The sequence below is a fragment of the Tinamus guttatus genome, unplaced genomic scaffold (assembly GCF_059628265.1).
Source record: "Tinamus guttatus ecotype Peru unplaced genomic scaffold, ASM5962826v1 Tinamus_guttatus_pri_ptg000459l, whole genome shotgun sequence".
In the NCBI taxonomy this organism is placed as follows: Eukaryota; Metazoa; Chordata; class Aves; order Tinamiformes; family Tinamidae; genus Tinamus; species Tinamus guttatus.
Window position 1 is genome coordinate 4,262,572 of NW_028288993.1, and position 13,012 is coordinate 4,275,583.

The 13,012-nt window shown below is 38.2% G+C and overlaps 1 protein-coding gene across 4 annotated transcripts in view; it reads left to right on the forward strand.

Moving 5' to 3' along the window:
* DGCR2 (DiGeorge syndrome critical region gene 2) overlaps positions 1 to 13,012 on the forward strand; it is a 40,704-nt gene that overhangs the window by 11,915 nt on the left and 15,777 nt on the right. For 2 of the 4 annotated variants that reach the window (XM_088532344.1, XM_088532345.1), the window contains exons 2-3: positions 2,109 to 2,141; positions 6,437 to 6,559. In XM_088532344.1, coding sequence (XP_088388470.1) covers positions 2,109 to 2,141; positions 6,437 to 6,559 — 156 coding nt within the window. The remainder of the gene's footprint in view (positions 1 to 2,108; positions 2,142 to 6,436; positions 6,560 to 13,012) is intronic. The other 2 variants (XM_088532346.1, XM_088532347.1) reach the window with 1 other exon arrangement.

Here is a 13,012-nt window from a genome sequence, read left to right on the forward strand (position 1 = left end):
TTTTCTTAGGTCTGTGATGTTTGTTAGAGGGACTTATTTGCTAAGCACTGTTGCTAACTGAAATATCCAAGGGATAAATACTAAAGGAGTTAGATTTCTTACTGAAGAATCTAAGACTTATTCCAGCTCAAATTTCACCTGCATCAAAATAAAAGGAGTGAGTAGCATTATTTAAGAAAAAAATAAATTTTAATTTTAATAGATTTTTTTCTTAAATCTATGGAAATGTGAAATGATACATCGCTGAAGATGTCAACATATTACTTTAAATATGTAAGTTTACTATTATAAAATATAAGAAAGACCCGTTGAACAAGTTGAAGAAAATCTGAATAGGACGAGTTACCAGCCTAAGCACTCTTTTGTTGATGCTTTCTTAGCTTTTGGTAACAATTGTCTCTTCAAATGTGAACAGAATAAATTGATTCTTATAGATTGATTCATCTGGTTTGGTGTAATGAATAACTTGTCAGATGAGAAGCAGGAAGCATTTCTGTCTTTTGTTTTTCTTTATTAATAAAGGTTATGTTAGTGCATTAGACTTTGCTGACTGTTGATAAAGAGAAATGATCTCATTACAGCTAGAACAACATAAGCCTTCCCAGTCAGTGGTAGCAGTCACTTGATTTGATCTTTCTGTCAAACTGTTCTGCTGAACCAAGGCCTGTGGGCCTTCTAAAGCAAATATTGCTTTAGTTTAGAGCTGTAGCTCTCCGGTTTTACTGGTTCATGCATTTACCAACCTCTGAAACTGTGAAGTGATAGAGTATTGAATTTGTGTACCGCTAGTGGTACGTTTCAAAAGCAGGATTTTTCAAAAGTAGGAAAGTAGGTTTGTGGGTGTTTGTTTGTTTAAACTGGCTGCTGTAGATGCTAAACTTCAACCTCTTGGAAATGTAAGGCTGGATTTTAGATTTTTGAAAACTGTGAACTTTGTGTGTTGACCTACTGTTTTATAGGAGATGCTTATATATACCTGTGACAAGGCCTCTGGCATTTCTATTTGGCATCTGGAGTGAAGTATTTTTTATATCTCAGTCTTGAATTGAAGAAAGATAAATAGTCCTGGGAAGACTATTTCAAAGGATTCTAATTCACCTGCCAGCTTGTCTGAGAAGTGTTTTGATGGCTAAGCAGTACTTGTAGACCAGAAAGGTGCTTCTTTCAGTTCCATAGGTACTTGGCTTCTGTAGATTGGTAGAATTTTTTAGTGTTTGATGGGTTTCTCTTGCCCATCTCATTTTGACCTATTTCTGCCCTGTCTGCTTCTCTTAGCTCTGTGCTGGGAGCTGGCACAGATCTGTGTGGGTCAGGACAGTGATTCTGCTCAGTAATTCAGGTGCTGTTTCTGGCGTTCAGTAAATGTGTCCATCCTGCTTGCAGGACTGAAACTGGCTATTCTGACACTGAGAAAATCTGTGTAATCCCAGTGTACCAGAAAATATCTTCTACCAGGAAGCAGATATTCTCCTTCATCCTCAAGCAACTAGCATGAGGACCTTAGTCCATTTATTATTACTAGATCTGCACAATTGTGTTTGTTAAATGTGCTGGAGCATGTTATCTCTCACTGGCTTTGGGAGGTCAAATTGTAGCTAATCTGGCTCACAATTAATGTGGACAGACTATCTGATTTGATCTGAAGCTTGCTGTTTCAAAGCTAACTCATCTAATTCTTTCAGAAAATTCGGAACTAGCAAGATGAACTTACATTAAATCAACACTTTGTCTCATGTGGCCATGACAGTCTTGCTCTGACATCGAAAGCCCTAGAGTGAGATTTGCTGTATTTGGTGAAAAGCAAATTCATGTATTGGATATGTTCTTCCAAATGAAAAAATCTTTTCAGTTACAAAGTCACAGCATCTCTCTTATGTAAAACCTAGATTTTATATTTTTCAAAATCTTCTCTATTTTATGTTAAATTGGGGAAATAATATGTGGCAGTTAAAGTAGATGGAAACTTCCTATTTATATGACACTGTTTAAATTATTGCTTAAATTGTTTAACAGTGTTGTTAAACACTGTTTAAATTTATCTTGCCTTTACTTTTGGTGTTAAAGTGTCCAACTGTTTTGTAAGTTTTCTTTTAAATTTCAAATTACAGGTCCACAGCTAGCTTTGGCAAGACTTCTTTCAGGTGAGTGTCTTGTGTGGACAGATTATATTATCTGATAATTTGTCCCAATGAATTGATATTGGTTTTCTTGGCCTTCAATTGATGGTAAATTTAATATTGGGCTATGTATCAATCCAATTAAAAAAAAAATCTGAATCTGTATTTCAGAATCTGTATTTCACTGTCCCTCTTTTATATTCCCTTAAATAATTCTTTGTTTCTTTCTCCCTTTGGCCAATTTGGGATTCCTAACAAATTGTTGCTTGTCCTGTTAATACAGCATGGTTAATCACTGATATTTCCAGAAGACAGATGTTCATGGAAGTAAATGTGTTCTGCTGAACTGGGAATTTCCCTAGGATTTAATTAAGAAATACGCCCTTGTAGGGAAAGCAAGGAACTGAGAGTTAGGACAGGTGATTTATGCACCTAGGGTTATTTTGTATATAGCCTGTGGCAAAATATTTAGTTTTTATTTTTTTCTGTATTTTAACCTCTGAAGATGCATCAAGAGGATGCAATACTTGGCAAGCTTTTTGAGGGTAATCATTTTAGAAGTGCCTCAAGACTGCAAAGTGAAGAGACTGTAATAATATCCCAACTGCTCTAAGAGTTTTCACCCTCTCAGACACTTGAACTTCAATCTTTTGTAACTTCAGCTGCACTATAGTACAAAGCGATGATGGTTTAAAATGCTTTTCTCCTTCTCCCAGTGCACAGTGTGGGCTGGGGATACTTTGGGTAAGGCAGTGTGGCAGTGGTGTGTCTGCTGCTCTGTTTGCAAGCCCTGGAAGTCTTGGGCGAGTTGGTTTTCCTTTGCGGACCGTGACGTGTCCCTGGTGCTGGCCATGGTGCTGAGCCCTCACCGGAGCACTGGCCTCCTGGGGCCCTTCTGCAGGAGGGGCAGTGGAGAACTGTCCTCCCTCTGGAAAGAGGCTTTTGGAGGGAGCCAGTCTAAAAGTTAAACTGGAAAGCAGGTCACTGGATATGTCAGGACTGAACCTGTTTGGTGAGTGAAAGTGTGAGGGAGGTGGTTCTGTTGTCGCCGTGGTTCCGTTGTCGCTGCGGTTCGCGTCCTGCTGAGTTCGTGCTGAACCAGAACATGCAGCGAAGAGAACACGCAAAGCAAGGAGGGTGAATCTCCCCCGGGAAGGTGAATGGAATAAGTAGTTCTGTAGTACACAGCCCTGTTGGCTCAGGGTTAGCACGGTTGCAGAAGTGTTACTGGCAGTGTTTCCAATGTATGGAGACGTTCGTTTTGCAACATTTCTTCCAGTGACACTTCTTTTTTTCTCAACAGTAAAATGAAATAGCACTTCCTTTTTTTTTTTTTTTTCCCTTTTGAAATAACTAGTTCATGAGACATAGCATTGTTTCCATTGGGGAAAAAAATCAGTTGGTTATTCTGAGTGATGTTTAAAAATGTTTTGTGCTTTTTCATGCACACACATTCTTTCTCGAGGAGTGTCTGTAACACAGGAAGTAATGACACCGAAGTATAATTGCCATTTTAAATTCCTCTAGTATTATTATGGGGGCCATCCTTTTATTTGCACCAGTTAGTATGTAATGTAATTGCAAATAACATAATAATAGTATGTACTGAAGTGTAGGAAGACCAAAAATACTCTTTACAATTTTTCCCATGCACTTCATGTCTTAATGCTTCTGTGTGAAACACAAGGCTGTAGAACAGTTTCCTTCACCAGTTTCATGTGTGGCTTCCCTCAAAACCAAGCAATAAAAAAAATCAAGAGTTTATTCAAAGTGTTGAACTTTTAGCTGATTTTTATCATGACTGCAGCCAAGTATAATGGAAATCTATAGTGGGCAGATTAGAGTATTTCTATATATATTATTACCAATTCACTACCACAACCTCCAGTGTAACTTCCATATCTGAAATGGCAATAAGAAGATTTTAAGAAACCTTGCACTCTGTGCTGATATTGCATCAAAATGGTAAAATGATCTGCAATGTTTATTCTGAAGGTAAGGCTTTTCAATGAACTTAACACTCGAATAGTTTGAATTTCAGCATGAGTTGTATTTCTTCTAACTTAGAGCACATTTTTCTTTAATTTTCTCTCTTGCTACATTGGGTAAATGAAGCTTAATGTTTTATTCCCCTAGTTGCAGCTTTTTTTTTCCCCCCCTCTTTGGGCAAAATGAAATGCTTTGGTTCTTTTTTTTTCTGCATTATGACCCAAGCTGTTAAAGACTTCTTTATATTTTTACTGTGCTCTTTAGTTGTTAACTATATACAGACTAAGAAAAGCTCTGTAAGCGGATGAAAATTCTCTTGTCTAGCTGTAAGTTACGTTGCTGTCAGTAGTAGTAGTCTAGCAGGTCTGCTCGAGTTCTCAGCTATTTTGTGACCCGAATGTTTGTTCCGAGTGTTTGTTGTGAGCAGGTGGTGTGTTAAGAGGATATGCCTGCTTTTATTTTTCAAGAAGAACAGGTCTATGTGTTGAAGAGAAACTTGCACTGCTCATTTTTGTTTTGATGTGGGAATGTATTAGCAAGAGACATAGATTTTGGTCTGCTACCAAAATCATCTTTGGAAAACTCAGCCAGTGCTGAGTGCTCGTTCTTTGGGAATGGATGATGGCTGGATTTACTCTGCTTGTTCAAGCGTGGCCATAGTGTCCAAACACTTAAACATAACCTTTGTCTTGATTTGCTTTTAGTTTAGACAAGTATTTCAAACGGTTAAAAGAGGAAATTTTAATTAAAGTTGTAAATGGTGGATGAGAGAGTACCTACCTGTATTTTAAATTTTCTTTCAGATATGTTTTTCTTAGAATATATAAAGAGCAATCCAGTTACCTTTGTCTTTCAAAATCAGGGATGGGTATGTTTACTGTAAAACAATTTTTTCAACATTGTTTTTTCAAAAAAAAAAAAAAAAAACTGTAGATATTGAAGTACAATAATCCCACTCAAGCTATGAGAATAAAACATGTTAAACTGTTCAAAAACATTGAGTGGAAAATTGACATCCAGTGTCCCAAGAAAGATGAATGATGATGGTCTGAGGCAAAAGTGAGACTATTAATGCTAATGGTGACTTGCAGGCAGATAACCTGTAATCTCTAAATTAGCTTAAAGTTGTTCAGCATATTTGTGTTGGCAGATTTCCTCTGCTAAGTATTTTGAGGAATACTGAAATTGCAAATGAATTATTAGGTTGTGGCATTTGATAGATGGAACTGATAGAAGAGCTTTGAAACATTGTACTTTTTATGATGCTAATTTGGTCTGACAGTGTAATGACAGAAAGTAGGCAGTTCCCTTGTAGAAGCAGGTACTACATGTTTGCAGGTATTGACAATTTCTTTCAAAGAATATGCTTGTGTGGAGGAATTGTATGAAGAACTAGAGAATGAAGGTGGGCTCATGAATCAGGAAATAATTTAAGAAATAATTTTACAAAAGGGTCTCTAAGCTGGAAAACTGCAAATGTAGGTCCTGGCATACATGCTGCTTGTAATGGAAATAATGTTCTGAATTTATTGCATCACCTAGATCCTATTTGGAAAAACATCCACCGTGTGCGTGTGTATATTTTTAAACTTTGCTTGTGAGGAAAGTGAGCAAGTCATCTTCTATGCCCCGCAAAGAGTAAAATAGGTAACATAATGATGATAGCTGCTTTAGGATCCTGTAGTTCTCTTCTTTCCAACCTAGAATTAGACATTGGAACACTTTTCATGTGAAGATTTTCCCTCCTCTTGCATTAAAGACACTACTGTGTTTTCAAATATGTAAAAGGAGCAGAAATAAAGCTGACTATGGTGCTATTTTTTGGAGTTGGCTTTGCAAATCTGTGCTTGAAGCTTCAGAAGTGTTTCGTTCTGACACTATCAACATGTATTCATAGTAATAGTCCCTAAGTTGGAAACTCTACCACTAAATTATGTCCATATTCTTCCTAGATTAAGTTAGTTTAGGCATAAAGGCTACAGTGGAGAGATATGAATACTAGCATCCTAGTACACTAGGAAAACTGAAGTGGATGAGACCTCATCAAGCAAAAATCTGCCATATAGATATGTGATATTTTTATCAGGAAGCTTTTACTATGTCTGGTAGTATTCTAGGCAGGAAGCAAGATCTCCTGTCTATTAAAGTCATAAATGTTCTGTCTAAAACATGGAAGTGGTATGAAACTAAGGTGATGTTAGACTGAGTTATCCAAATTTTTTTTTTCCTATTAATTCTCAGGAATATACTGTGAGGGGCAATTAGTATGTGTGGACTTAAGAGCATAAATAGTACCTCAAACAAAACAGAACTTTCTGCTTGTTTCCTAGAGCTTCGCTGCATCCCAGGGCAGTTTGCTTGTCGGAGTGGTACCATCCAGTGCATCCCTTCAAACTGGCAGTGTGATGGATGGCCTACCTGTGAGGACGAGAGCGATGAAGTTGATTGCCCAGGTAGGTAAAGCTGAGAAGAACATTCATCTCTGAAAGTCGGATTGCTTTGTCTTAATACTTTGAGTTCTATTTGTAATATGATTTCCTTATTTTTATTTGAAAGGGAAGTTTGGTAGGTTTGTACCTCTTATTTCTAAGGTTTGAATTGGCATCTCTTTACTTCTGTGGCTAATGGTACAAGCAGTTTTTCTTGTCTTGAACTAAATTTCTCTTCTTGCAGTCTGAATAGGTGTTCTGGAGGTGAGGAGAATTTGTAGCCTAGGAAGGCACCTATGTCAGAAAAATGATGCTGCAGTTAAAACAGAATGGCATCTAGGTCTGCAGTTACATTCTGAATTACTGTTTAGTTGTATGAACTATCACTCAGGCATGTGTGTGATACGCTTGGACTAGGTAGAGAGCTTGTTCCTTAGCTCCTGTGCTGGTTATGTTTCATGCACGTGTAGAGAACCTTGATCTGCCAGGCAACCTGCCATATTTGCTTTTACTAAACTCATGCGGTCACGCAAGCGTTCAGGAGCTTATCACTAAGCAATGGTTCTCGGTTAAACTCGTGCATACTGAGCTGTCTTAAAGGATTTTCTGAACACAGATTCACAAATTTCAGCACTTTCATTTGTGGTCTTGAAAAATTGACCAGTGCAGTTTATCCCTACCAAGTGTTCTAATATGAGGAAGGGATATGTATTTTTTTGCTGAGGACAGTGAAGCAGCAATCTGAAAGCATGAATCAGAATTTATTGTTCCATAATTCTGAATTTATATCTTTTTGATGTGACTGAACAGCACTCGAGCTGTTTTCAGAAGTTCTTTGCCATTAAGCTGCTTGGTAGAGTCATGTGAATTTCACAATAGTGTCATGACAGCATTCAGTCCATAATTTTGAGTTATTTTAGTTGCAGAATGCTACAAAATAGTAACTCAAGTGTTTTACAGGAACAAGCGCTTCTAAATATTCATATTTTTGAGTGGAATTAGAAAAGTTAGTCTAACGCTTGATCTTTGAAACTGTGCTCTATACAAAATAAAAATGTATTCAATGCTCTGTTTAGAAGTCTTTCAGCTAGTCTCTGTGTATACAGCCATTTTAAAAAAAAACAAAAAACTTGTTACTTTCTTCTGAACATTCAAATTAAGCTATACCTTTGAAATAACTTACTGTTAATTTGCTGTGTGGATATCTTGAAGAAATGAAGCTTTCATAGTTGTGCTGTTACTCATTTTCCTTTTTAGCTATTTTTTATCAGATGTGAAGGACAAGGAGCTAAAAGTTCTGGAGATCAATGAAAATTAGTAGATAGGTAAAGTGGAGTCACATTAATATTCTGAATTACTTGAAAAGTGCTGAAGTGTTGCCTTGTGGGAATATTAAAACATTTAGAATCCTTAGTTGAAAACAGTGTTTTCATCTTCTGGTGCGTAGTATGCCAGTCAACCATTTAATTTTGCATGGAGATGCTATTAATGCAGTGTTCCACAGAATACCTTATTATGGAAGGGAGAAAAGCGGCAATAGGATGATAGTGTCTCAAGGGTTGGAGTTTTGAAGAATATTTGGAATTTTGAAGAAGGTTTGGCAAGGAAAAGGGTTTTGTAAAAGGAATATTTCTCAACAAATAGGCTCTGCTTGACTGTATGTTGGAGTATAGTGTTCACAGGACTGCCTGACCTGCCATGATGAGAACAACTTCAAATTAGGAAATAGGAGATGAGTGGGAGAGACTTCTTTCATCTCCATGCCACAGGAAGGGGAGAGTAACATACAAATAGTATGAAAGGGGAAAATGGACAGCATAGAGAAGGAAAGTACTCCTGCTGATGACAAGAGTAATTGGATAAATAATTGGTGAAAGGGCTGTACTCGGGGCTAGAAAGCTGGGTGGGGCATTTGGGAAGAACTGGGATATTTGCACAGTAAGGCAAGGAGTGTAGCCAGCAAACCAGAGGAACGAGAACTACTGGTATAGGATGTAAAACTGTATTGTACCTGTAGCAGAAGTCTGGTGAGATAGCATAGTGGCCTGAAACAGATATCGAAAGGCATGAGTTATTTAGAACTGTCAAGAATAAGGACAAATTGATATGTAGTAAATCTGTTAAGAACAAAACACATTGGAAAAGTACAGTTGTGAAGTTTTGCTGGGAGCTTAATGTAGATCATCAATGTGTGCATAAGGATAAGGGTTTTTATGCTGGGAAAAGTAATACATCTGTGAAAAGTCAGAGGAAAGACTAACTTCTCAGATATCAACTGGAGAAATAATGGACTTAGTCATACTCAGGAGTGATAACTTTCTTTGGTTACTGAACTAACAAGAAGTGATGCAGCTTTGCATTTAGCAAATACCTTTAGATTTAGATGAGTAATCATGAAATGATTCAGTTAAATACTTAATTAAAAGTTCCTAATTTCAATAAAGGCAGAACTAGTGAAGCCACCTGGACTTGTGAAACTTAGGTAATTAAAACATCCTTTAATTTAAAGGGATGAAGTCTTTTTGAAGCATCAAGAGAAAGCCTTTAAGAAAGGGCTGTGAATCTGGCTGGGAAACTTGTGTTTCAGCCTTTGAGCTAATGGCACGCTCCAGTACGAGCAGCATGAGAAAGATCAATGGCAGTGAATTAGGTTGTGGTGTTCATGGTGATGTGTTTCAATGACTACTTTCCTCTATTGCTGTTTTCAAAGGTTTAATACAAAACCATTGTAACTTACTTGCCACTGTTTGCTTAGTTCACCTTTATGTTCCTGCTCTCATTCATGTTAGAACAAAATTCTTATTTAAGTAGAGGGAATCATTTATTACTAAATTAGTCTAATCATGTGTTATCCTAAGTATAAGAATCCTGTCTGCTCCTCCCCCTCCCAAAACTAATTGGGACCATTTCTTTCAGTGTTTCCCCTCCTTCCCTACACATACAATTAGGAAGCTCATTCATTCATTGACAGTCTGAAGAAGTTTGTATTCAGAAGTTAGTGTTAGCCCAGTTGTTTTCCGTTTGTATTGTCTATTTTCAGAATGACCATTTTCCATTAAGCCTTGAATTCCTTTCAATTCCAGCCTTAGTGTGTAAAGTGCTATCCCCTCTGCTGTTCCCAGTGGTCATACAAATACTAGGGGGATCTGCATCCGTGATTGTCAGATAGATGAAGAGAAGGTCGAAGGTAGGCCTTTTTACTGCTGACTCTTGTTAGCATACAAAAATTGAATGCAATCTTGTGCAACTGTGAATGCTGCTCTTGAGCAATGTCTTCTCGAATACTATTCTTAAGGAACTCCCAAGACACAGTATTAGGAAGAAATACAGAGTCTTGCAGGTCCCTTACCCCAGCATGTACATGCTTTATCATTCTTGGATCTGAAAGGGCTGCATGGAGTCAGCTGAAGGCATGGCCAGTACCTGGTAAAGCAGCAGCTGGCGTGCTGGTTGACAGTGCTCACAAACTGCTTTCTGCGTTTCATTTTTGCCAAGAGCAGTTGGCTTGATGTGCAGTGGCTGTGAGGTCTTGTTCTCCCAACGGTTCACCTGCTTCACCCCATCTCTTGTTCTTGCCTTTTACCCTTTCCTTTTATTTCTCTCTTAGAAGCTTCCAGATTGGATTATAACTTTTTCTCCTCTGCTTTAGGAGAGTCGGTACTGGCAGAAGTTTCAGGTGGAGGGAGAAGATACCACTTTAGGTGGTTGATAAAATATTTTCTCCTTCACTAAATATCTTTATCATTCACTTGTCTATTTGCCTCATGGGCTTAGAAGCTTTAATATCCCTTCTAAAATGGTTTCAGTCCCATTCTTCTTGTCAGTATCCTTGCTTTGCTTAATCATGCATTGAGAATAGTATTTCCGTTGATTAGCCTGCCATTTCCTTCCTTAATTTAGTGTTTGCTCGTATATTATGAAGTTCTGTAAGCGGAGATTTGCAGTCTGTTTTCTTTAAAATGGTTAGAGATTTATGTTCTTATTAGCACATCTCATTTTTAAGCTAAACAATAATGATAGAGTCCCTCATCTCTTCTGTACTTCTGAACCCTTACTGATCTCATGTGATGCAGCCTTTTATCCTATTTTTTTGTGCTTAAGTTATAAGCTCTTTACTGTCAGGGCAGTCTGTTATTTTGAATAGTGCACAGCAGGATGCTGTTCTTGGTTGACATTTGTTTCTAAGCATAACACAATTGACAATTTAAAGCATGATCTGAGAAGAACTGCTCCTTTTGGGGAACATGTAAGTTATATTTTATAAATCTTCAGGCACAAGTTCATTTAATTCTCAAGTTCTCTCACCTCCCAAACTGCCAGATTCAATTAAACCCTTCTCAGGCTTTTGGTAGGTAATGTGCTAGACAATGAGCCTCAAACTTCCTGTCTATGTAGGTATAAGAGAGAAAGGCTTCCAAGAAATGTGATCTACCCTCGTAAGATTTGTCTTGTACTCTTGTCTTGATCTGAATAACACTGTAAAAATTACTAGCAACCAATGGGAACTTGGAGCTCTGATTGTTCTTATTTCTGTGGAAACAGTGAACTGGCATGGCATGTAGCTTGAGTTAGTTGCTGATTGATATTATGTTGAGATAACGTCAGCCCGATAGGGTTTTATTTGCAAAAATTCTGGGGCCAAACTTCTTCAATTTGTTTGCCTAAAAGAAGGACAAAAGTGCGAGAAGACCATCCATTATTGGAGATATATTTAAATGATATTACAGTATTATTCTTCCCACCATACTTGATGGAAAAAAGGAAAGAGAAAATTTTTTGTTAACTAGGCTATTGAAATGTCCTGGGGAACAAAGCAGCTTTCATATGCAAATTTTGAGAATCTGTGTTTAAAGGGAAGCAACTCAGATCTTGGAACAAATAAGAAATTGCAAGGCCTTGCCATGCAAATGATTTTATTTGGAGGCCATTTTGAGTGGAGAGAGCTGGTAGTATTTCCACTTCAGAGATGGAAATGCAAAGCTTTGAGGTTGTTATGCTTTGAATGTTCAATCCGAAGTTTACAGGAGATGTGACTAGTCTAAGGGCTCCGTGTTAGGTAGCATGTTCTACATAACAACCTTGGTTCCTGCTGAATTCAGTGGCAGGTGCAGCATCTCAGCGCTTGTGCAGCCAGGCAAGTCTCAATAGTACATCTGACCTTAGGAAGTGCTGGACTTGAGTGACTTGTCTGCAGGGACACAATAGCTCTGGAAACCACCGCAAGTGCCCTAAGCCCAGTGTTCCCTCCCATAGGAGTCCTCACCCTATACAGACCTCTTCACATTAGCTGAAGGTCCTAGCAGTCATTCTTTTAGCTTTGCTCCCTATTGGGCAAAAAGCAGACTTTGGGATGTGTGGCAGATGGCAATTTCACTCCTAGCTTATCCAGACAGTGTTTTCCATTCACTGTTGCATTTGTCCCCCCACGCAGTGCTCTCCAGCAAGCGTATGTTCCAGCCTGGTCCCGTCCTGGCTGCTGCCAGCTCTGCTCTGTTTGGTCTCGGCTCACGTTCTGTGTGTGCTCCTTGCATTTTTGTTTCCTTTTTCTTGGGCTGAATGCAAGAGGCACCGAGGGGACAAAAAAGGAGCTTTCTGCTCTCCTTGTGTGCTTGGCTTCTGCAAACAAGGCATAAAGTGTAAAGAAAGCAGAGTCGGTGACCCTGCACGCACAGGATGCAGAGGGATCTCTATGGATGAACACAGTGAAGGACTGTGGAGAACTTAACTGAATTCTTTCCAGCCCCTGTGGATAATGGACAAACTCCTGTTTATTTTGAATGACTGCATTTGTCTCCTTCCTTTTCCCCTCTGTCCTTAAAAGGAACAGTCCAACTATACACATGGGAGCAAAAATTTTCTGCTGGATTTCAAGGCTGTGTTTTGCATTTGGAAGCCATGGCACTTGCTACAGAGTGGTAATTAATAGTGTGGGCAAAACTCTTCTCAGTTTCTTCATTTTTCATTTTATTCTGAAAATAAAATTGAGCTGTTTTGATTTAAGTCTGAAAGATTACCAATGTAACTATGGTAGTTGTTGTCCATCATGGTAAACTTTCCTTTCTGAATCAGGAGTTCGAAGTTTTAAACAACTGAAAATACAGTTTTACTCAGAAGTGTTGGGCAACTTTCCTGGTGTGTAGTGGTATTATTTGAACTGTAATCATATTTGAGTGAATTAGTAACTGTTTATAATCTGCAAGTGATTAGAGGAATACTAATTCTGATTTTATCCATTTGGAAAACGTGGGTGTTCAAGTCTACCTTGATATGGGGGTGGGTTGTACAGGGAATTGTACTGTACAGATCTCTCCGTGAACCTATTTTTCCACTGCCTCCAACAACTAACAAACAAAGTCCTTATCTGACGTACTGGTATGGAGTCAAAGAGGACCTAGAACTATCCTGGCTAGCAAAGATATTTCTCTTATTGCTTGTGACTGTAATATCTCGATAATGAAGGCTTTGGAAAAGAGCTCA